We start from the raw sequence: 25,527 nt of genomic DNA, 5'->3' as shown, positions 1-25,527 counted from the left end.
TAAGAAATAAAAACATTACTTTCCTATTCGTTGGAATTGTCTGTGTGTTTTTTTTTTGTTTTTTTCTCTTTTCTTTCTCTTATTAAGATTTATATAAGTAGTTTTCCACTGATTGTTACATTAACATATTGTAGCTAGTGGGTTTTTTTGTAGTTGCATTTGCCAATCTGAGGAAATTCAAGTGTTCCATGGGACTGAACTGATGTCAACAAAATTTCACTGTCTCCTAGCTTCCTACAACCAGTTCACCTTGGTAGCTGGAACTACAGAGGCCCAAAAGCCTGCACCTTCATTACCTCCTGGTTAATTTCATTAGCTTCCAGGCTTCAGTGTGCTCCAGAATCACTAGATTTGAGATTCACTTTCATGCAGGCATGAGGTTCTTGTTTTAACCAAAACACATACTGAATTCATCTTTGCACTGGAGATAAAGTGAAATCATTTATACTGCAAAAGTACACTTTTTAATTCCTGCAAACAACATACCTTTGAAGTTCTCTTTTAGAAGCAATGAAATGGAGCACCTGTTGTGGATAATTATACGAGGACTTGGATCTTCTGTAAGTGTTAGGTATGTCACGCCAAGATGCTCTTGGTAAGTCAGTGTTACAGCTCTAAAACAGAAGAAAACATATTTTAATGTGTAAGTTTTGGATGAAACTTATATGTGTTCTTACCCTGGACATACAAATACAATCAAAACTACCATCTAGAATCTTCTCTATGATCAAAGTATGATTCCACCAATACTTACATATATAGACTAGTACCTGTCTTAACAAAGCATTATACTGAAACAAAAGAGCACGTGGAAATACCATGAAACACAACATCAGAGGAAAAAATCACTTCATGGAGACTACTCGTGAGTTAAACTGTGCATGTGTGTTTGCAAGATGAGAGCCCTAGCCAGCACATATTTATATAAAATTAAAAACATGAGATTGTAAGCCCAAATTTTTAACATAAATCTTAAAAATTTTCCAGAGGAATTTGCACGCATACTTCTCTGACACACATGAAAGATATTTTAAACAATTGCATAGATCTGTGACCGTTAGCTCCCCTGGAATGATCGACAATGCTATTGCCCCTTCAAACGTTGATGTTATGGAGCATCACTACACCAATTTTCAAAATGAGAAATCAATTAACTTGTTTACTCATTAGCTACTTACACATAAAATATCTTTAAGCAAATTCTTTTTTGCATGTGTCATTTCAACTATTTCTAAAAAAAAAACAACTTCACCTTATGGAGATTTTCAAAATTCAAACACTCTCAAAATTTGCTCCAGATCCTCTATGGCTGTCTCAGGATTATAAAGAATTCTTTCTGTGTTCTTTACATTTTGGTGATATTTTCTTTAAGCTGAAGTTTGTGTGGGAACCTTTAGTACTCATAATGATACCGAGTACTGTAGGCAAGAGAAAGATCATACAGCTAATAATTTGTACTGATACAGCTTCTCTCAGTTTCTTTCAGCGGATTATTTCTTGTTTCTATCAGCAAAAGAATGCATAGATTTATATATTGGGACTGAGAATTAAATCTGGGCATCTAACAAGCCATTGGACTTTTACTTTTAGCTAACTGGATGCATTTGTTTGGAAGCAGAATGCACGTTCGAATATTTCAAGCTTTCAAAACTTGGAAGTCTTTTCTTGCCTATAGTCTTGAAATAGTTTCTCACTTGTATCACTTATCCTGTTTTTCTCTTACTGAAATATATTTTTACCTCCCATACATTTTTGTATGGTACTATTCTACATTGTCCTTCAAACCTTGTTACAAAAAAATTAAAACAGACTGTAACCACAAATGAAAGCTTTTCATTCTCTTCTTTTGTATGCAAGTATAAATAGAAGCCCATACCTTATAAAAATCGTACAACTTGTACAAGATCATAACATTAAACCATTTACAATAAAACCATCAAAACCATCAAAAGATAACAATTTTTAAATTAAAGTAAGGCTTCCCTTTACATATGGGGGGCATGTGTTACTCTGACTTCCGCATTAATCTCTTGCGATTTGTTACTAGCTGAGGCTTTATAGCAACAAGGAACATTCATCACTCGTTCAGCATTTAGTACCTGGTATAAAATCCGCTTTCCCTACTGGCCCCAATAGGCACTGCCACACTCTGTCTGGGAAACTCCTGTTTAATCACAGCTGGTAGGCTCCAGAACTCAGAGCTGCCACCTGGACTGAAACTCAGCAGCATGCACTTCTGAGTAGGAGGTGTCCCTGAAGTTTCAGGGCCACTATCCACCAACAGGTCCCAGCATGGCACGGAAGTCAGTGTTTCAGTGCTCTTTGTCCTGGCTGGCCCAACACTGAACACGGTGCTATCTGTTGAGTGAAACTCCTGGAGAGAAAACAGAGGGACAAGCTAACTCATAAGAGGCTTCTATTCATGCTGATCTTGCATAGAACAGTTTTAAGTAGCCACTGGGCCACAACTAGCAGCTGCATCGAGTCTCATGCTTTCAGAGCTACTTGGCCAAATTCTGTCTTCAGTTATACTTAAGCAGTTTAACCGAGCACAGTTATCTATAGTCCATACTCAGCTGCACAAAATAACTCCGCCAAAAGCAACAGTTACATCGCTGTAAAACAACTGTGAGAAGAAAATCCATTGATAGATTTAAAACTCGTGTTGTAGTCCAGCCTTAGCATTCTTCCAGTTCCCCTTAAATTCCCCGTAAGACTGTCACAAAATGCACAATGCACAAACACAGGTACTAATGTAAAGAAAAATAATGCAGAAATAATACATAAATTGGGAACTTTAAAAATATGTTGATCTGCCAACTCCTCTCCTGTTTGACTCTGAGAATTTTTTCCATATATTCTGTTATGAATATAATCTTCAGTAAATTTATATAAATTGTGCATACATTTTGGTTCCTGTGAGCTAGTTCTTAAATCTACTGAGCAATTATTAGAGAGCTGATATTCACAATTTGATGCAGTTTGCTGAAATACATAAACCTTGGGCACGTCCCTAGGTATGCAGCCCCATTGGAATCTTCCCAAAACTTTTCAGCCTGCCAGGCCAATGTAACTCTTTTACATGCAAATTCAATAAAAATTCATAGAGCAGTTTCAACAGCTACTACGGATTATGCTGCTTATTTCACAGAAATGGCCATTAGTGTCTGAACAGATGGAGGACTGGCAGAACTAATTGTGTAACGTGCAAGAATCTCCTGCTTTGCACAAAGTCTGATCACAGTGAATTACTGCAGTTATATTTGCCCAGGATTCTCTATTTTAAACTGTAGTGATATACCATAATCTATAATTATTACATCTAATGACTTCTGTTCAAGTTATGCTGTATGCAGTTAAGACTATACAAACCTAAAGATGTCTGTAAGGTAAGTCACAAAAAAAAATGGCACTTTACCTCTTCTCCTGAGTACAGTTTGGACATACAAAGCTGTGGTCTGTAATAGATTTGATATGATGTATCATTGATTACTGTTGTCTTATCTTCAATTTGTAGAATTTGTATACCTTGTCGAACCATAGAAGAAATGCAGAACTGGCACAACTGTAAGATAATTATGATAATGATGTTGATGAAGTCATAAATAAAAGCAGGAAACACTGAAATACAGTGCCTGAATTGCCATTTTCTTAACTATGGAAATCCTTTCTACATTCATGTACTTTGTAAATGGAGCCATATCATATGCTTCTAAGTTGCAACTGTCAATGTTTTTCAAACAGGAATGATAATTAATTAATTCCAGAAAGTCTTGTATCACCTTGATGAGCTGGGCAGATTATTTCTTACTAATGCTTTAAATTATACTTCTTACATTATTTACATTCTCATTATGTTCTACGTGTATTAACATAATTGGGGACAAGTTTTAATGCTGCATACATTTGATGATTTTTTAAATTAAATGATAAAGTTATAATTTTCTCCTAACCTTTTGATGACCTGGAAAAGCACCAAGTTTTATTTCAGCTTCAACAAAACCTTCTTCATCCAATGTTACTACTTCCCCATTCTCAGCATCCTTCCATTTTGGGGAGGTCACATCATGAACCAGTTTGATTGCCACTGATTTGTGCACGGTGTTAGTGTTTGCCCAGTATATTCCAACCTGGAAAGCTTCCTGCAAGCGAAAAAAGACCAGCTATCAGTTGTTGATAATTCCATACATTTCTTCTACACTTACACATTGTTTTCAGTATGCAGTCACTGTCATTTCCTGCCTTTTTCCAATTCTTTCCAAGCAGCACAAGGATAGATGAAACCATAATGTGGATATGAAACTGACCCACCCAGTGAAATTGAGACTGTAGGGAACACTGAGATGTGTTAATCAGCAGACCTTTTGTTTCTCAACAGACATTTATGGGGAAAAAAAGAATGGCAAAATAAGCAGGAAGTATCAAATTATCCTGCTGGAACTGACAAATTGATCTGTTGAATTATCTTAATTCTTTCAAAAATAAACAATATTAGGACTGTAGTAAAAAAGCAAATGCATGATGAAGCTAAGATATGCAAGAAGATCCATTAGATAAAGCCCTAAATTCAAGAAGGAAGATATTCTGAATAACTGTCCTCATTTGTCATTCACCCCGTCTTGTTACCAAACCGCTCCTGGTACTACATGAGCTATGAAACACCTCAGCCTAAACCACTCAACGATGAAATATCCCTTAGAGGCTGTCAGCTGTGCTACCGTGGTCAACACATCCCCTAAGAGATAAGCTAATAATGCAGGATGCAGTTAGGCCTGCAGAGCAGTGCCCGAAGTCTTTACTTGAGCTTTGGAGTAATTTTCTTGGGCTGCTACATGGAGAACTTTGTCTTCTGACTCAAATGGCAGTTACCTCGAAGTTGGGGGGAATCATTACTTTTCCAGTAGGCACTTGAAGCACTATCTTCTCTCCTTCAAAGAGCCAGAGGTCCCACTTGGACTGATTGATAAGCAAAGCCCAGGGCAGGAGTTCTATCAGCAGAGTTTTAACACATGGTTTCCACACTGACAGCTTTACCCGCATTGGACTGTCCCACTGGGAGAGCTGCTCATTGCTGTTCGGAAACAAATAAACAAAATGATAAAGTCAAATAATGGCTTTAAGATATGCAATAATTTTCACTTCATTTTCAAGACCTCGCCTTTTTGAAATAAAGAAATGGTCTCCTCTTACCTAATCATTCTGGAACATATTGTTATGCTGTCAGAATGAGCCTCTTGTAGGCTATAAAGACTTATTTGTAACAGCATAAGCTCGAACTAAATTTTGTCAATTAAATGAATGCCCTAGAATTGCTGTTATTCTCTATAGCTAAGCCTGTGACTTCTGCAAACAAAATCAAAATTATTCATTTATTTTCCCCTCGACTCTTTTTTCTGCTGTTTCTGAGCTGAAACACAGATCTTGAATAAACAACCTCTACAGCTGCAGCAGAAAAAGTTGTATTCACAAAAAGAAAAAGAAAAAAAAAAGTTTCATTTATTTAGTCCTTGAACGGATGCAGTCTTTTCAGTGTAATCAAGGGTAGCCCTTAGGCTAACTGAAAGTTCTTCCTGCCTGCAACCACTTCTGCAGCTTACAAATAGGAATCTTGTAATTACTGAAAACATACTCAACGTTGATCACATGCAGTCTTCTTGAAGTTGATTTCACAAGGCTGACTAAGCAAACAAGCACCATGCCAAGCTCTTGATAACAAAGAAAATGTTATATGTAAATGTATTTTTGGGGCTTTCTTTTGGTTGGGGTAGTAACTTTTCAAAACAGATAAAATCTATAACTAGTTCAGAAAATTCTGTTGTCTAAAAATGCAGTCAGAATAATCTAACGAAGGATAAAACACAGTAAGTTTGAACTTAGAAGAAACTTATGCTACAGAGTAAAAAAACAAAGTGTACAAGCTTTCAATAACTGCAATTATACAGCTAGAACACATAATACACATCAAATTTTGATCACTGAGATTATTTTTAGTTAATGAGGAATCTAGGACAAGCTATGATATTTTCACAGCTGACTTAAGTCTGAAAGGACATAGGTTGATCTATTAATGTAAGTAGAAAGTTAATTAAGAGTCTTGGTGATCCTTATTTTGATTAAGTAGTTGAGCTCTACAGAGTTTATGCTTGGTCAAGACTCAAAGCATTTACTGAGTTCCACTGTTAGTTGTTTTAAATTTCATTAACAAAGTTTTATAGTAAAAACAGATGAAAAGAATAACCTGTTTAGATAAAGATCAAAGATCTTCCAGCCTAGTATTTTGACCCTTATACTGGTTAGTAACAGACATCTACAAAACCCTAAAAAGACAGCTGGCAGATACCAATGCACTGCTAGTACATTTTCCCAGCCTCCAACAATCTGTGAGTAAGGGAGATACTTAGCAGTAAGCGATACCTTTGTATTTAATGATATGGATGGTAAAGTTTTAGTTAGCTTCCTAGAGGCTTTATTTCAATTAACCATTTTATCTTGTGGAAGATCTCTTTATTTGAAAAGTCAATGCAATGACCATGAAGTACATTTAGCAAAAAACTACCTGTCTGAATCCTTCTTGTTATATGGCCATGCAGGCTGATGAGGATTAGCAGTGCCGTAAAACTCGGACAGAATCTGGTTGACATTGCCACCTGGATGGGATTTAGTTGCTATCTGTTTAATAAGCGTAGTTGAGATAGGGACTGCACACTCTGAAGGATCATCTTCCTCCCTGTCATTGAAAACAGATTTGGTCATTCACAGAACAAGATCAAGTATTAATAGCACTAACATTTTCTTTAATGAAGCTTTCCAAGTGGGTTCTGCAAGAGGAACACTCTCAAAGTAATTGTGGATGCATTGTCCAACAAGTTACTGAGCATATGCAGGTATGCATGAATCTGTTATGACATTTTAATAACATTTGTGTCTAAGACCCCAGGAATTGAAGAGTATTCACAATAAATAGTCCAAGAGAATTTAGGATTTTTTTTTCCCCAAAACACAAGAATGTGGATAGTTTAAGCAAACAAATGCCAGCACATTCAGTATAGTGATACTAAATGTATTATTTCCTATCATATTACTCCAGGTCACACACACTTGTTCTCTTGTATCTCCTTTGCATACTCTGTACTCTTTGAAATACTGCACTAGAAGTTAAAGTGTAAATGGTTTCTTCTTTTCAATACAAATGAATCATTTTCAAGGAAAGTGCATATTTTACCTGGCTTGAAATGTCAGGTGATGAGTAAGATCAGGTTCTACATTTTGCAGAGCTTTCTCCTGACCTTTCCCTGGAACCACTTGTATTTCATTCAATCCTAGACTCCTTTTCTCTAAATGTATGATAATTGGGTCTGGAAGATGGCTCCTTACAACGAAAAGAGGGCTGAAAACAATCTACAAAAAGGAAAAAAAACCAACACTTTTATTCTTACTTTATTTCAGAATTACATCTGTTGAAACAAGCTATTAATAAGTCTTTCCAGTGGGTCATTCTGCCCTTAATTAATCATATGACATATAAGTTGTCAACACTGAGATTAAAGAGGCATTACTTACTATTCGCTGCTGCACTTGAGAGCTGGGCTCTAAAGTCAGAATTGTGCACCACACGTATGTAATCAAACTCTTCGAGGATGGTACCTGCATGCAGATATATCAGCAGTATTTCATTAGAATTATTCTAAGCTGATGATAATGAACATTTCATCATATCAAACGATATGATAAAGTTAAAAGTTCTCAGTTCTCACGGACATTTTTTAAGTTATATCTCAAGCATCTAATTTCAGACATACCTGGATGACGGTGCTGTGTTCTGTATGTTTAGAACTCAGACATACATCTTGGGACCAGTCTTCATCTCCTGTGGCCTTCACACTGAGTTCGGTGAGCTCGTCATCTTCTAGGACATAGGAAGGCAGCTTCTGCTTGGCTGCAAGGCAGTTGATGTGCTCTTTAACAACTGCCTGTCCATCCTGACTAATGTAATGCTGAACCACCTTCAGTTCGATACTTTCTGAAAGGTAACTACAGACTGTCTGTCTTCCACAGATTAGGATCTAAAACACACAAAAATATTCAGCCCGTATATAAACAATTGGAAATAAGAAAGGTCAAGACTGAATTACAGATGGAAAACGTGTACAAAAACAATCTCTATTTTAGCATTTTCATTCTGTTACATTTTTCCAAGCACTACTGAAGGCAGTGAATGGTAAATGTTATTCTTATTGGCCAAATGTATGTGCAATTTCATAGAAATCAGGCATTAAGAATCTCAACTCAGCAGTACTGACCATGGCTGACATAATTCTGGCTTTGATTTTAAGAGCAGTGTGATGGTCTCTGAACGACACACCTTCTAAATAGACACAGTGATATACTTCAGACATAAGGTTTCCACTGACAAAGGACAGTGGGACATGCAGAGATCCAGATCATTAATGGTTGCTGTCTCAAAGCAATCGCTGTCTATAACACATGAATTATTTCTCACAGAACATACACCTGTCTTTTTCTAAGCTGTACAAAGGAAAAGTATCTCTATTACAACCATCATTTGCTTTTCACCAATAAGGCCTTGCACCACAACTACAAACAAGCAAACTCTCAGCATGGCTCTTGACTGATCAGCTGTATTTCTGTTGTGCAACATGAGGCACTCTGCCATATTCATGTTGTGCCCACTCCATGCTCTCTCTTCTGCCGATGCAGACAGAATGACTGCAGCACTATTACAAATCCCTATACAAAGATATGATGTGAAAAGTTACTGTGCAGCAACCCATTTTCAAATGTAGTTCTTACTTCATTCTCTTCTAATAAAACAAAGGCCTGAATTACATTCTAGAATAAAAGAACAAGTTTCTTAACAAAGTGAATTACTTCAACTCATGACCTTAACAAATCCAAGAAATTGTGGAAGTTACCAATGACAGAATTTTCAAAAGGAAGTTTACTGAAACATGTGAAATATGTGGTGCTAACAGTTTTTATATGTCAAGATCCATACCATAATGAGTTCTTACAGAAGAGCTGTAAAAACTCCTTAAGTGTACCCAGAATACTGTTATACTTGCTTTTTTGCAGGTCTCGTTAGGAAGGGAATAATAAGGTTTATTCATGAATAAACAATGGTTTAAGTTACTCAGATTATTTTTTTCCAAACAGGATCAAATACTCACTTGTTTTTGTACTCCACTGAGCTGCTGAACCTTGATAATAAGTGAAGCCGTGCGGCCCTTGTACTGAATGGTACGGATAAAGGTCCCTGCATTGTCCACACTGAATGGCTCAGACCACCGCCAGTTTCCCCAGCCTTCAATACAGATGTGCAACAGCTGGAAAGAAAACAATTGCTACTTCAACACTAGCCAGCCTTGCAGTAAGATAGGAATTCCCATGACAGGGAAATATCCTTGTTTTTAAAACTCAGCCATACTAAGCACACCAGTTCACTGAGTCATTTGCACATTCTAGGACTTTGGATAGAAACAGAGGAATGGACAACACAGTAAGTAAGATGGTTCTGCATCATGCGTTTCTGTAAAGTACCTGCTTTAACTCTGTGTTTACGGATGGAAAAAATCAAGCGCACAACAGTTCAACATATGTTAGCTAGACTACAGAGGATAAAACAGGAAATAAGAGATTTTCTTTACTGTATTTGAAATTATCCTAGAAATCCTATCTCCACATTAGCAGCAAGGCAATATGGAGTGCAGGTCCATTTTTTTGGCCTTTTGGGCAAGAGAGAATATTGCAAGCACCGTTCACCTCAGTAGAAGAATACAAATCTTTTTGTATATACACATGTAGAGCTCAGACCTACATATGTGTTAAACGTATAAGAATGTAGCATATCACTGAGAGATGGGAAACATTTCATTTCTTATACAAATGTGGTGGCAAGTTCAAGCTTGACTGCATGAGAAGAAATTTTACTGCGTAATTATACTCCCTGTGTGATTTATTCCGGAAAAGGAGTGGCTTTTTTCCAGTTTAACTAAATCACTTCCAGAGCAATATAGTCTTTCATCATTTGAAGAGCCTTTCATCCACTTACCCACCATACGCACTTACCTCTATCCCATGGAGATTCTTTAAGCCAGTGTAGTGAAAATTGGTACTGTTCCATGTAGGTCAATGAAGTTACATAAATTTATTTATGCCAGCTGAAGATCTGGCTATTTAGCTCTGCATAGATCTTTTGTGGCTGTGCAAACTTAAGAATGTGAGCTATATATAAGCGATCAAAGCAATAGGAATTCTGGGTAAAATTTAGTCTTTGCAGAGGGCCAGCATAGAGTCTAAGCATCACTTAAGTCCTTCGAAACGGTTACATAAAGGCCTTGTGGGAGTTCTTTCTTGAGGGTTGAATTTCAGACTGATTTTGGCCATCTGTCATTAATTAATTTAAGTAATTGGGAACAGGATCAGGCCCAGGTTTGATTATTTACACTAGCAAAAAATGAGACTTGTAAATATTATGTTCTCCCATGATTTGTTTCCAAAGACAGATAGCACTGTCCGTAGATCTGGCCAGTTGGACTTTGTGAATGTCTGGATGTTGTTCTTTTCATTGTTTTAAGAAACAACCACAGCAACAACTTTCAAAGATATTACAACTCAGTAGCCTGTTTGCAATTTGCGGTATCCTCTGCACAAGTTACACACAGAACAAAAACATCTATTCAGTGGGTGGCTTTTGAATTTGTTAGAGTGATGACTGTTGCATTCAGATTCAAATTAGCTTTATGCTGGAAGCACAAAGGCTTGTGTGTGCCAGTGTGTGCATGGGCACACGCTTGGGTATGCTCGTGCATAGGCACTTCCTTATATTCAGGAAGACATTGAGGGAATTGTGATCTAGGACACTCCGACTCGTAAACAAATACATTGCTCTGATACTTAAGTATTAGTTACAGAAAAGGAAAAACAAAAACAAAGAAGTCCAACTGCAGTGGCTGGAATCAGTTCAGTTTCTTACAGAGGCAGCTGGGAATAAATCTCATCACATCTGAACACTAAGAGAAACAAGGGAACTGTTTGCTTTGGAGAGACTGGTAGCGGGAAATGACAGCCAAGTAGTGAGAAGAGGTACTAAGAAGGCACGCAAAATATAGTGTGCTCCAAAGATAGATGTCACACGAATGCTATAATTGATGCTTAGTAATTGCATGTAGCTCCAACATTAGGATGTCTCCCACCCTGCATAAACAGCTTTGCTCATGCGCTGAACGTTCCCAAGAAACACCCTGTCAGCTTTTGCTGAGTGCTCATTAGCTCGCAGATGATGCCTTTACTCATTTTCTTCGTAGCACGATTAGTATGCATTTAACTTCATGGTTCAGAAGGAAAAATAAAAAAGAGATATTACTTTATGTTGAGAATTTCATATTTTCTAAATATTGTATACTAGTAAATACTACACACAACAGGGAACAACCTCCGTAAGCTATTTAATGACATAATAATATAAGAATTGTGTAAGTATCCTATTGAGCAAAGAAACTGCATTCCATGAAAACACAAAGGAGATCTCCTGGTGAGCCAGTTACTCAAATGAGAGATTTCTGGAAAGCACGGCTAGAAGTGATTAGCAAATGACACTAAGTGATATAGAGATATATGGCAGGAAGCAAAAATCGAAGTAATTTTAGAAAATTAAGTAATCAAGTGCGAACATTATGTTAGCAGTCATCATATTAGATGGTATTAGATGGAGTTCTAATGTTATAAACCTGACCTAATGCACAGATTGAAGGCAATTGCCATATAATCCCTTTCATTTATCAAGTTTTAAATTCTAAGTATTTCTTAGAAACTGTGCTATAAAGAAGTTTAACAACTAAAACTAAGTATGGTATATACATTAGGGGAAAAGAAAACTCATTGCAAAAAGGAACAGAAAATATTCAGCAATCTTCAACAACATTCTAACAAACATAATCCAGTGACAAATGGCAATCTGGAGTTTAGAGAGAATTTAAAGCAGACTATCGTTTTTACGCATATTCATTTGCACCCCCATTTGCTGTTGGGAAACATACCTGCAGAGCTTTTTGTTTTGACTAGACTTTGCTGTTTTGGAGATTTCTTTTAAAATCTGACCCATTATGGATTTCTGTCTTGAAAGGGAAAGAAATTGCCTTCAGGGAGGCAGACTAAGATGAAGCTGTTCCTACTGGAATGGTTTGAAAAGCTGCACTTTTTACCATAGTTCCTCAAAGAATTTTTCTATGCACCTCTCAAAATTTGCTTAGGTTTTCAGCTAGATGTGTGGGTGAAGGATATGATCTGAGTAAATAAAGCTAAGTGTCATATGACAGGGCACGGAGACTAAAATGGGGATTAAAAATGAGACTAAAAATGGACTCTGTCCAGAAAAGGCAGCATTTTCCAGCTGTATAAGTAATTTAAATCTCAAAATGCCCTCAAAATACTTAGATACAAATTTATTTCTATTTTGCTTGTAACTTAGGTTCACTTCAGTTAAATGGTATCTTCTTTCCAGATGAAACTAGTAAATGCCTTCTGGGGAGAAAAAGAGACATTGATATAAACACTGAGGGACTTGAAGGAGTCAGGTGAGGACCTGGTTAGTGGCATGGAAGCAAGAGGTTATTTTAAGAGATGTGAGACAGTAAAATGGGATGATCCAGGAGAAAGGAAGAAAATGGAGACCTAGAAATGGGAACTGAATGGTAAGATTAGAAGCTAAAGCAATTTTAAATTGAAAAACTAAGAGTGAAGGATGACTGGCATTTTTTGTTTGTTTTTAGGACACTTACCACAATGTGGCACTCGACAAGAATTAGCAATCGTACTAACAAATAATATTTGGGAAAACAACAAATGCAATGTTCATTCTGCATATTGTCAATTGCAGCAGTCACTAAATTTCATTTTGGCTTGATTTTCTCATGGGACATGGGAGATCTGACCTTCTCTACACCACCAGGCCTTGAAAGACAAAAGGATAAAACAGGAGATGGAGGAAAGCAATTTCCATCACCCTTGTCCTGGCCAGCAGATACAAGGTCACACTCAGCAGACAAACTCTGACCCTCAGGGTTTCCTAAAGGTACTGTGAATCTCAGCAACCTGCAAAGAAGGCCTGAACCCCACAGAAACCAACTAGCTCTAAACACTATGGAATTGTCTTTTGGTTAAGGAACAGTAACCAAATTATGAGGATTCATGTGTCTCATGGACAACATTAATCTCTATCAGCCCCAGATAGCATCTAGAAAATAAGTTATACATAATATAGTCTAACCACTGATTTCGAATGCAAAATCCCAAAGGAAAGCAACAACACATTTCTCACTACTGAAATAGTGTAAAATAACATAAAACTTCTTTCTTTTTCTTTTTTTTCTTTTTTTTTTTTTTGCCTGATGTTGTTCTGCGAATAACCTGGGGAGGATTATGTTAAGTACAAAAGGTTGTGCACAGCATCTGTAACATCCCTAAACAATAAAACAGGAAAAAATCCTCATAATAACCGATGTGTAAGTCACAGCTTCTAAGCTGAACCCACAGAGTACTGTATATCATCTTACACTTTACAGGATATAGCCCAATACCTGGAAAAATGGTCACTTGGAAATAAATAATGATGAATTATTATCTTTCTGGAGATGCAACAAATGAAAATTTGGCTTCATGCTTTCTTTTTTTTTTTCATAGGAGAAAGAGGAGGAAGTTCTTAAAGCTATTTCCCAATCTACAACTGCCTTTAAGACTGCTCAGAACATTCCAGCAGAAGTCATGCTTTGCAGGCCAGCTATTTAAAACAAGGAAAGAAACATTTTAAATGGATTCCAGTGTTCAAGTGAAGGCATTACTGAAGTAACAACTCCTAATACCTTTTCAAGAGTTTCTAGGTGTACGTTCAGAAATTGCAAAGCAAATTACATTAGAAAGATCTTTTCTCTTAAATTCTACCGAAGCAGCAATTAAAGTGGCACAGATTTCTTTCAGGAATACTTACCAAAGCTTGATAAGAAATAAATGTATGTAGCTTACAATCAATAACGTGGTCACATTCTCACTGAAGCCGCTGTTCAAATCAAAATACAAAGTGACTTTTACCCGCAGCACCTGCTGCTTCAAATTAAGGACAGTGTAAAGGGAAAACAGGCTGTTGTTACAGTGCTGGGAGTGAGAAAGTGAACAACAGCAAAATCAGCGTTACAGAGATTTTTGCTATTTATTTGCAAGCAAACAACCTCTGTAGAATACATTTGGGGGACTCTCATAAGAATGGTTGGTTTTTACATTTGCTGCGATCCCTGGTGGGACTCTGGGACTGCCTACTGTCTTGCAAGACAGAATTCCTTAACCCTGAGTAAATTGCTAGGAAGATCTGATCTCTTCTAACTTCAGAGTTTCACCCTATGTATCATGTGCTCCAGTTCTCCTAAAAAACACAGCTGTCTTGGAGACAAACATGACTTTTGACACAACTGGGGCCCATCCCACAAAGCAACTTGAAGATCAAGATAAGGAGCACAAACTGGATCCAATAATAACGGAGAGGCCAGCGGTGTCTGTGGAGCGCAGGAGTGATGTAGCTTCTCTTCCTTTTTAATGATATCTCACAGACCTCTAACTTTCATTAAAATCTGCAACAGGAACTCACGAGGTCTGGCAACTTTTGCTGGAATTGCCTAAAGCTTCAAATATCGTCAGTTTTGGACTTACCCCAGCTCTGAAAAGGACTATATACTGGGGGTGTCTTCTCCCCGAGGAGGGTCAAAAACCCATGAAATCTGAGGAAAACATGGGAGATGGAACAGAGCAAAAGAAAGAGCACCGGCACTCAGACTTATTACTGAAATATTAGCCAAACTAGTGAGACTTGCAGGAATTGGAGTGAAAGTTAAAAGGGAAAGGTTAGGTTTGCTGAAATTCAGACAAACCGGGCTGGGAAAAACCAAATAAAAGAAGGAGCTCAAGCATAAGCCAGACAATTAGAGGGACAGCACCAATAATCGATCAAACCAAATCCTTGCTGTGTTACAACTGTTTTCTGAACATCAGAAAATTGAATAATTGTAAATTATAGCCTATTGTAACTTCACTAATATTGATTTCAAATACAAGTGAAGCACTATAAAAATATCAGCTGCTACAAAACTAATGTATTGCAGGTAACACATAATTATGTTAAATAATTCGAACGGGTAATTACTGCATCTCTCACTATGCTTAATTAGCAAAAGAAAAATTGAGAATTTTATTGATGTGAATGTAAAAGAAATACAATCCTTTTAAAACTATTTATTTTCATCTAACTAAACTGCCTTGCCATACTAAAAAAACATTTTGCAGAGGTTAAATAAAGTATTTCATGGCAACCGCTGCTTCTTAGTGCCTGTGTAACAAGAAACATGAGCCAGCCAAAGTTGTGCAAGTTGGTTTTCTTTCCCAGTAAGAGAATGTGGTATCTAAGACCTTGTCCTAACTCATTTTATCCCCAAGTGTAAGTCAAGTAAGTCAAGTATGAACTAATGCCTGGAGGGAAGTCCCTGACTCCAGAAGTATGGATTATTTCACATTTATCTTACAATCTGCTCTCAGAGTTCTTAAAATTCACTAACTTGGCAAGTTGGGAATTATCATGAGAAATGAAATAATTTCATAACTATGAAGTCATCTAGCATTCCACGAATATGACACTGGTAGGGTTTGTCCATGCTTGGGCATTATTCTGACCTTTGGGTAATAACACTGATAGATGGAAACAATTAGAAAAGTGCCACAGCATAATGGGTACAATCTGATGTCTTAATTGAGGAATTGTTTTCATTTCAAGGATTTGTATTAATCATTAAGAAATTTGCACATGACAACATTTGTAATAATCTTCAAACAAACCTATTTTGTATGACCTAAAATGATTGTGCTGTTTAGGCTGTTTAGATGAACTGCCCCTTGGAAGCATGCTATATTTACAGCAATTCAGATTTAACATTAACCAAATGAACAAAGCTTACACATGGATGCCAAGATTCTCTAACCTTTCTAAAGAAAATTTGCTTCTATCTCACAGCGTGTGGAAAGCATATGCTTCCATATATTTTCAGTGGGATTACCTCAGTGCTATTTTTTAGTCTCTAAATTTCCCAGCAAGTGATGGCCATTGAAAAACATTAAAAGAGCAGTAATACTCTTGAAACTATTCCAAGGGCTGGGACAAGCGGGGCAGAGCCCCCCTACTGGAAGAGAGTGCTGGCCAGCAAAGTCAGGAGTAGGCTGTTAGCCTCACCATCTCCTGGGACATGGGAATCCAACATGACACTCATGGTTGTTTATCAGCCCAGTTCTTCAGTGAATCTGGATCAGAGCAAAAGGGAATGGGAAAGCCCTTTGGCATCACTGTGTTTCAAAAGGAAGAGTGAATATTTGAAAAATGAATCTTAGGTTCTTTCTGTCACTTTATCCATGCCCTAGCGTGTGACTTGATTTTCTTTTGGATTTTTTCACCTTTCATTTTATTTAATATGAAACTTACATAATAGTCATGAAAACTCAATGTTTCACACAGCTCAAGTCTGTGCCCCAAAGGATAAGCTGAACATCAATGTTTTATTGGATGGCTAATAAAATATGCAGTGCTGTGGTCACTGGCAGCTGGGCTGCAAGTGACATAAAGCATTAATAACATGCTACAGTTTTACTCTTCTACTTTTCACTTTCCGATAATCAACCTTTCCAAAATTCTCCAAGTTGCACTATTATAAGTACATCATTACTAGAGTCCACTATCATCAGAAGCACACCACTAGTAGAATGAGAATGGTGATCAAAATAAGATTCCCCCAGCCTGGACAATCTTAACCAGGAAATGGATAAGAAAAATTAAGTGGAAAGTCTTACTGAGTTCTGTTTTTATTTATAATTGTTTTAAGCATTTTCTTCTCTTTCCACGTGTTTATTAAAAGTTTAACTTTTTTTTTGCTACAAGAGCAATTGATGATTGGTTATAAAAAATGGGTCACTTTTTGCTGGCTTTCTAAGACAAGCCTTGTTGTTCCTTCTCCTTTACATGACTGGAAGCAGCTCTGTCAGTTGTAACCCAAATGCCAGTGAGTACAGTGAGCTGGCGAAGGGGAATCCTGCCTCTCCCTCTGATCCACGCCAGAGCACAGTCACCCATTTGGGTTGACAAGAAATGAACAGAGCTCCAGTTTCCCTACAAATCTCTGAAGGCACACTGAGTTAATAGGAAATCCCCTGTCAGTGGGGTTGAAATGGCCCATTATTAGCCTGCCTTCAGTTCTATGTACGCCTTAAGTGTTAACTGCAACTGTTTACTCTGGCTGAGTTTCCTTTGCATGGATTACAGCATTCATGTAAAATTCAGTAGTTCTGCATATCCACTGACATATGAACAAAAACCACAGTAAGTTTGTCATCTCTGTTTCCCAGTGAAACTTGAAACTCGTCGACAGTGGAAACAGGCACAACTCCTGTTTAGAATTAACATCCAAACTGCACCTTCTTTTTGATGTGTTAGGGCTGCTACTTCCCAAGGCTCTACAGGAGCTGGGAACCCAGAGCCACTACACTTCTCCTAGATTCTGTAAAAGGATCAGTAACTCTTCAGTGCAGCACTGCTGCTCAGCAGGAAGAAGTGGCACAGGTCTCTCGTGTGCCACTCAGCAGTAGATGGGTAAAGTAAAAAGAGAGAAGAAATGGTTTTGCTACCCCATAAATATCTTCTTTCAGATTTAAATTCTTGCCCTAGCCTGAATAAAGAAGAAAGGTCCACTCTTCAGCACCAATGAAGAAAACCAACAAGTCAGTTTCATCAAAATACTGATAGTTTAAAATTATTTTCTTTCAGTTTCAGTGTTTATCCTAAAAAAAAAAAAAAAAAAAAAAAGCAGATACTGCTTTATTTAAACTATGTAAGTGGGACATTTCTGATGATTTCAAATCTTCTCTAATGCAAACACATGCTGAGCTGGGAGATCTGTCCAGTTTGACCCTGTTCTGCAAACAATTTCAGTGAACAGATGCTTCTGGTAAAAACAATTCATTAAAAAAATTCCCCAAATCTCTAATGTACATCACAGAAAACAGACACTGATCACTTAGTTATAAAAACCTGGCAAGCAATCTTCTTTTGCTTTTTTTCAGAAGCTCCAGCTTCCACAAACGCTCAGTACTGCAGAAGGCTGTTGTGCACATGCAGATCCACCCTTGAGTAACTTCTAAATACTTCTGGCTTTCCTCACTCTTTGTTTACCTTTTCCTTCTGATGCAGCCACAGTGTGTGGCTCCTGGAGGAACTGGAGCATTACGGATAGTTGAGACCATGCAGAAAATCTGTGCCTAAAGCCAGCAGTCAGCTTTAGCAATTGCTGCATTTGCAGGGCTGTTCGTGACATACCTGTGGGGACTTGTGAGAGCGCCAGCTGTACTGGTGACTGTGGAGACTAGCCAGCAAAATATTTTCATCGGTATCCACCTGGCCAAATCGCAGTGTCTCTTGTGTGTCATTACAGATCACAAAATGGCTGAAGACCAACTCCTCTGCCTCGGGGCATTGGTTCTGAAAGGAAAAGAATTTGAAAGCCAATAAGCATCAGATATATAGCGAGACATTTGGCAGCTGTCTGCCCAAGTGGTGACTGTTACAACACAGAAATACTTCACGATCTCTTGCCATTAGCTTTCGTCTCACAGTATTCTACCCTCAGCTAATCTAGTGCTTGGTTTGACAAAATATATGAAAACACATTTAACTTCATCTATCTGTAATGCAAATCTTTAACATTTAAAAGTAAAATTTCCAAACATGATCAAGATTTCTACAGAATTAATCTTGATGGGAAGTGGTGTGTCAAAGAGAGCAGAGAGACACTAGAGGCTGATGTGGAGACTATAGATAGACTTTAAGAGTTTTCTCTATGTTTGGCAGTTCTTCTCTCAGGCCAGGAACTGCACTGCCTCTGCCCCAGCTGCCTTCTTTCCTTGAGATGTTGCTGTGGGTCAGGAGAAGACACTCCCTCCAGATACTGCAATGCTTAGAAAAATAAATAGATAGCAGGATCTATGGGGAGAGTATTTTCACAGCTCCACAAGGTTAGTTTGAAGATACATTCAAAGTCCAATATATTTGATAGTCCAATATGAAAAATCAAAATGCATCATAAGTTTTAAAAGTATCTTAGATTTTACAGCAATCTTTCTCCCACCTACAGCATCCTTCCATCCCTCTCTTTCCACTTTTCATCTGGATGCTTGTTAATCTGTTGAGACAATCCATGTAGTAGTAATAATATGATCTCATTTGGAGATGACCTGGCCACTACTGTGCTGGCACCTTCACTTACAAGCAACTATCTAGCACCCATAACAACTGCTGTAAGAAAGCAATATTTGGATACTCTTCATGCAATCAAATGGATATAGAATAAAGAATTCATCTTCTCTTGCTTTTCATTACCTCTCCTTGACCCATGTCTCCTTGCACACACTTTTGACAATGCTTTATTATTGGTTGGTTCCATTCTCCCCACAATACAGCCCAGCTGCTCTCTTCTCATCCTTATTTCCTGTGACGTTTTCCCTAACTTATGGGATCTCTGTGGTCGTTGAGAGTTGATTCTATTTCCCCCCCTTGCTCTCTCAGTGGACCTTTTAAAAAGACATAATGAAGCTAGCACCTCCTCTGTCTATGATCATGTGGGTCTCCGGTTCTTTGATAACAATGTGGCTGAAAGCCTGCAGAAATTCAGAGATCAAAATAGAAAGAGGAAAATATTTCCTGATAGATCCCCATGGATCCATAGTTATTCATGAAAAACAGTTTGATACGTTGCTCACAGCACACTGCTGGGTGATACACATTGAAGAGTTTTTCCAAAAAGTGAATGTGCAAGGTATGTCCAATTTAACATCCTTGAATGCACACTCAGTGCTGTTACCAACGTCAGAAGAATCTAAGGTGCATGTCTATGCACAGGTAGTGATTTCTTTTGTGACCAAATGTTAAAACAGTCAGTTGTGAACATTTGTGCTGAAAAATATTCACTCTGGAGTATCTGAGCATTAGAGTATTTAAATTAAAGCTTTTCTCCAAACCCCGAGAATTCTGCATAAGATCAGTTATTTCCTATGGAAAAAACAATTAGCAAAGCATATTCAAAATCCCACTTTTTCAAAGCAGTAAAACTCATTACAGAGTTTACGTCTGTATCATATGCAGTAGCAGACTGAAGCATGCTAAAGGCTGACATTTACAGTGCCACTTCAGAATGCACAGTTTATTTTGGCATTTTCTAGTGGTGGATCTATGTCTTTTTACTGTCAAGCTGCCATACCCACATACCCATAAGTCTACCACAAATATATTTTCCTGTTACAGCTTTGCAAAATGTTCTTTTAAAAAGAGAGGATTTACTATCCATAGGACTCAGCATGTTGTTATAGTCAAACCTAGATGCAACCCTAGGGAATTTAAGAAAATTGCTTTACTCTAATAGATTTTTCTCACTGATTATGCACAGAAAAAAAATAAGATGATGAACTTTTCTTTTACCTGAATGTAACTGTGAAACCAAGTTAATACATACTGTAGGTTCTAGCAGTTTTTAAAGTGAAGAGGCAATCTACAGTAAGCTTAATTTTCTGTTTTGTCTGTTTTGAGCTTTTGGCACACATAGAACTCCTCACTTGTACTGGGGAAATACGGTCACACCAGGGATTAATAGTATATTTGTGTACTTTTTGGTGCTGATGAATGACTGCATCATTAGCTTTAAATGTGATACTTGCCACTAGAATCCACGGCTTTTAACAGCAACATGTCTCAGAATCAGTAACAGAGATATTTTAAGCTCCATTTTGTAGCAGTCCCAGAGTTTTAACCAAGGAAACACCAAGATTTGCAAAACAGGGAGCTGCTCTGTGGTGCCAGGCTTAAGAGGCAGCTGATGATGTTTCAAGTCTTGATAGTAACAGCTGACTAAAGGATTAGCAAGGAAACTTGGGGATCTCTTAGCTCAGTTCAACAGCAATGCTATGCTGGCTGGGCTCTAGGTAACTCTTATTTTCCTTGCAGCAAATGAGGGAGATTTTCCTCTGGCAAAGTACCACCCATGCTTTTCAGTCCCTGATGCATCTGTCATAGGAAACTGCAGCCCAAAGTTGCTGCTGAAGTTCTGGCAGTAGAAACTTCTAAGGTGGGCAGAAAAAAAAAAAAAAATCAGAAAAAGAACAGAGTGAAGGAATATTGACTGATAAAAGGGAATGTAAAGAAACCAGATGTAATGAAAATAAACAGAACTGAGTCATTTTCGTGGCAGTGATGAAGAAGGGTGGAATGATGACTCCAGGAGCTGAAAACACCTAAGTCTGAATTAAGAAAAAAAAAAAAAAAAAAAAAAAAAAAAGCCCTCCCTGAATTAAAACTGCAAATCAAAAGAATCAGCAAAAGATCTACAGTTTGAAGCAGATAAGCAGATAGAGATTAGGGTCAGTTCCTAGAGGATAATTTCCTGCCCCTCTTTAGATCATTTTTCACTGTTCTTTTCTCTTTGAGAGGCCTGGAAAGTGTCTCTCATTTATTGGACTTTCAAATATTTTGTGAATTCTACTTGGTGAGAGGAAAAACACCCCCCATAATACTAGTCACCAGGCTTTGCCTGTCTCAGGGCTTTCTGCTCACGTCTCAGCTCACAGCTATTTCAAAGTGTTTCTGGATCTGGAAACAAACCATAAAAGCGTAGGCCTCTTTATGTGCACGAAGTTATTTTCTCTGTGTGCTTCACAAGCTACTGAAGACTTACACAAGCACACACGCTCTCTCTCTCCTGTACTTCCTACTGCTTTTTAAAGGACACGAGGCCTCCAGCAATTTCTTATTCCAAAGTTCCTCTGAGAGAAAAAAAACATTTTTCTTCCTATTGTTTAAACTTCAGTGTAACTTCATTCTCAGCTAGAACTGTACACTGAAGCTACATGCAAGTTTTCTCTACTGGTTTCCTTTGCTCTTTGTGCTTGTGGTGGCAAGACGGGAACTCCTGTGATCACAGGTGTCATTTTGATGGATCCCAGCTCGTTAAGAAAACTTATGTAACAGCTAACAGAAAGGTTAAGGACCACGCAGATCTCACGGAAAAGAAGTCCTGGTGGTTGAAAGCAGCAGGTTTAAAACAGGAGCTTTTACAACTTCGGAGGGGTTTAGGAAAACATTTACACTGAGAGACCACAAAGGAATAGTTTTTCCTCAGGAATACTCACTTTGTGCCATACCTAGGGAGCTGTTTTCTCAGCTGACCCCGTGTCTCCAGATATCATAAAGAACTAATGCCATAAAACCATTTGTGAAGTCCCAAACAAGGGGAGTGAATAATAATAATAAAAAAAAAACACAAAAAACAAACCCCACATTGTATGTTGACAGAGACATGTATTTTCTATTTCACTTGGCTATTAAAACAAAAAAAAACAATCAATAACAATCTTCAACTTCCCCACCCAATTATTTGATTGATAAAACTGTTACTTGGCTATTGCCTTTGGCATGCATTAGCCTGGTATGGCTCGTATTTAAACAGAGATTCAAGATTAGACAGTGAAATATGTCAAAAAGGGAAACTGTTTTTAAAAAGTGCTAATCCTCTCAGATTTTCAGCATGTGATTTAGAAGTATAAGTGAGTTTTATGTCTGGTGTTTTTTAGGCTTAATCTACTTTCTAAATATTCATTACTTAAAGAAAAATTAGTCCATATCTAGGAAACAAAGACATTGACAGAGGCTTCTGTTAATCTCGAACTATTGATCTTAAGGTGCAGGGCCAAATTGTTTCATGCTTCATCTGCCTGTCCACTGACTACAGCATCACTTGTTTCTGATATTAATCCAGTAAAAAATATGTGGAGAATTCAAATAACCCTTCCTGCCGATTAAATTCCTGTTTCTAGTTGGCAGCATTTGTATCGTATTTTGTGTGAACAGCAGACGTGAAACTATGCTTATCGTTGCAAAATTCATTCCCTGCGTTCCCTGCGCAGAGCTCCCCTATGCACCGACCTGGAGGCAAAGCCACATACAAAACGTCTTGGTAACAATTAATTTAATAAGCCATTTTGAACCCACTTGTGTGTTAACTGTTCCCTAATTTCAAAGCGGTGCGAGTTTTTAATCTGAAATACTCAAGGCTCGATACCCACCACATCAGAACATGGTGGCAAGTACCCTTGACGTGAGAGGAAACGAGAAAATTACAGCAACAATTACAGAAGTATATCCTCCTGTGGCTCATGTTAACATTGCCAAATCCATGTATAAATCAGTACCAACTATTCATAGAATGTACCTGTCAGCAATATACTATGCGACATATGGCTTTACTTAATCAAATATACAATTCCATTTTTTTCAACTCTGAATATTCCTTCAAGGCACAGAGTAGTCAGTCGCTCATTCACACTGTGATGTGGTTTAAAACATTTAAATATTTATGCACCATATTTTATTTATATGTATAACTATGTCTGAGAGACCTTTTTTTCCCATCCAAAGAGGAAACTGACCTTTCTGAAGGCCATTTTGCAGTAGTTGCCACACATGTCTTAGATGAGGGACTGGTTCTAAGTCAGTTATATTTTGGCTTTAAATATCCTACCAAGGACCCTTTTCTACTTTCTATGTTTGTTTTTTATTAAAAGCATTGTTCAAAATATGACAAAAAACAGAAATTGGAGCTACAAAGATTTTTGTTCACATTGATATTTGAGCCAGCTGTAAAGATTTAAATCACACTAGATCTTGTTTTATGAATGTCCTTTTGCAACAAGAAAACCATGGAATGCCCTTAAAAAAGAATTTTTTGATATAAAACAGATGTTTTATCCTTTTTTGGGGGCTTTGTTATTGTAGTGCCATGATAGGTAATTAATTCCCAGGCTCCACATAGGTCTTTAAGCAGGATGAAGAGAATGATTTGATTTCAAGGCTATAGTGGAATAGGGGAATTACAGGCCTTCGAGGGGTCATTGCAGAAGCAAGGTGCTTTATGCTGGGACTGGCTTCAGCCATTAATGCTGCTTGTAGAGAATGTAACATGAAACTTCAATACGGATAGAAGTAGTAGCTGGAAACAATATGCTCTACCACTTAAAAGTGAGCTGTGCTTACTTGTACCACTCACCTTTTCATACATTAACAGAATGTTACACATTTCAAGACCAAGATTCTGATTAGTTTGATGCAAATCCATGTAATTTAACCAAAACTCAAGCTGTTTGGACTATATTTAGCAATCAATGCCTACTAATTTTCACTGCTACCATGAAATACTTTGATTATATAAATTAAATATTTTATATCTTGGACTTCCTTGGAATTCAGTTGGTATCCTCATTTGCAATTAAATTAATCACATTAGCTAATAGATATCTATATATATTTTTGCTAGGATTTGCATACCTGCTGCCAAGCTTGAATTGCTGTATTTAGAGAATGAATTGCATATTGGCCAAAAAGGATCAAAATGGGGTCCACCATTATTGTGCAGTCCAACAGCCTTCCTCCTGTGCCACCAGAAATAGCAATCTGGCTCCAGATTTTGAAAGGTTTTACAACACTCTGCATAGTCACATTTCGGCACTCCAGAAGTTTACAGTCAGCTTGTGTGGAAAACTGGAGCTCCTGGAACACTGACTCATCACTCCACTGACGAAGATAAACACGGGGCTCATCAAAGGAAATTATCATGTATTCTAGCTCAGACGGCATGTTCTTATCAGATAAAAATGGCTGAAGAAACTTTGGTGATGCTGAAAGGCAAAAGAACAAACAAGACTTTAGTAGAAATCCCTACAGCCACATCATGCATGGTTTTGCAAATTATTAAAATGGCATGTACATATGATGAAAACAAGTGAAGAGTGCAGGCATTTCTGAAATCCAAAAACAATCCTGTTCACACCATTTTTTAGACTTAAAATAGTACTTCAATTAATAGTAGCTGTGAAAAAAAGGAATTGTAAATTAAAATTGTCTCATGCTAGAGATCCACCAGGCAAACTCTTTTACCTACAAACCACACTATACATCGAATTGTCACCTATTCAGAGCAAAGACAATATTAGCTATGGCAGACACACATGAAGTTCCATACGTAGCTCATTATGAATACAATAAAAATCATCAATATAACATTTGTGGCAATGTGATTGTGCAGGCTAACAGGCTCCACAATGAAAAATGTCTTCACAGCAACTATAGAATAATTAAGAGCACAAACATACTGAGATGCAGCATATTAATCCATAACACTAAAAGTTAAACAAAACAGCATCCTGAGACTGAAGTATATATCATTAAAAAGATTTAATTGTGTTCACTGCAGTCTCAGTCTGGCGAAGTGCTGAGCGTTGTGGCAGCAGACACTGCAAAGCACGTACACTGCTTTGTAACATTAAGTATGCAAGTATTTCCATTGATGCTATTATTTATATTGCTAGAACAACTCATATGCTTAAAATTAGCAT

The 25,527-nt window shown here is 37.5% G+C and overlaps 1 protein-coding gene across 6 annotated transcripts in view; it reads right to left on the bottom strand.

Annotated features, from left to right (window-relative positions):
* Window positions 1-25,527, bottom strand: part of VPS13B (vacuolar protein sorting 13 homolog B) — a 411,892-nt gene that overhangs the window by 28,955 nt on the left and 357,410 nt on the right. For all 6 annotated transcript variants that reach the window (XM_010709173.4, XM_010709170.4, XM_019614165.3 and 3 more), the window contains 12 exons: window positions 24,461-24,810; window positions 18,413-18,574; window positions 9,189-9,344; window positions 7,800-8,063; window positions 7,561-7,644; window positions 7,223-7,398; window positions 6,557-6,727; window positions 4,870-5,071; window positions 3,954-4,142; window positions 3,419-3,565; window positions 2,100-2,374; window positions 487-614 (listed from right to left, as the gene is read on the bottom strand). In XM_010709173.4, the coding sequence (XP_010707475.2) occupies window positions 487-614; window positions 2,100-2,374; window positions 3,419-3,565; window positions 3,954-4,142; window positions 4,870-5,071; window positions 6,557-6,727; window positions 7,223-7,398; window positions 7,561-7,644; window positions 7,800-8,063; window positions 9,189-9,344; window positions 18,413-18,574; window positions 24,461-24,810 (2,304 nt within the window). The remainder of the gene's footprint in view (window positions 1-486; window positions 615-2,099; window positions 2,375-3,418; window positions 3,566-3,953; window positions 4,143-4,869; window positions 5,072-6,556; window positions 6,728-7,222; window positions 7,399-7,560; window positions 7,645-7,799; window positions 8,064-9,188; window positions 9,345-18,412; window positions 18,575-24,460; window positions 24,811-25,527) is intronic.

This window comes from Meleagris gallopavo, chromosome 3 (genome assembly GCF_905368555.1).
Source record: "Meleagris gallopavo chromosome 3, MGAL_WU_HG_1.1, whole genome shotgun sequence".
NCBI classification, from domain to species: domain Eukaryota; kingdom Metazoa; phylum Chordata; class Aves; order Galliformes; family Phasianidae; genus Meleagris; species Meleagris gallopavo.
This window is presented reverse-complemented; position numbering and strand designations above follow the sequence as displayed.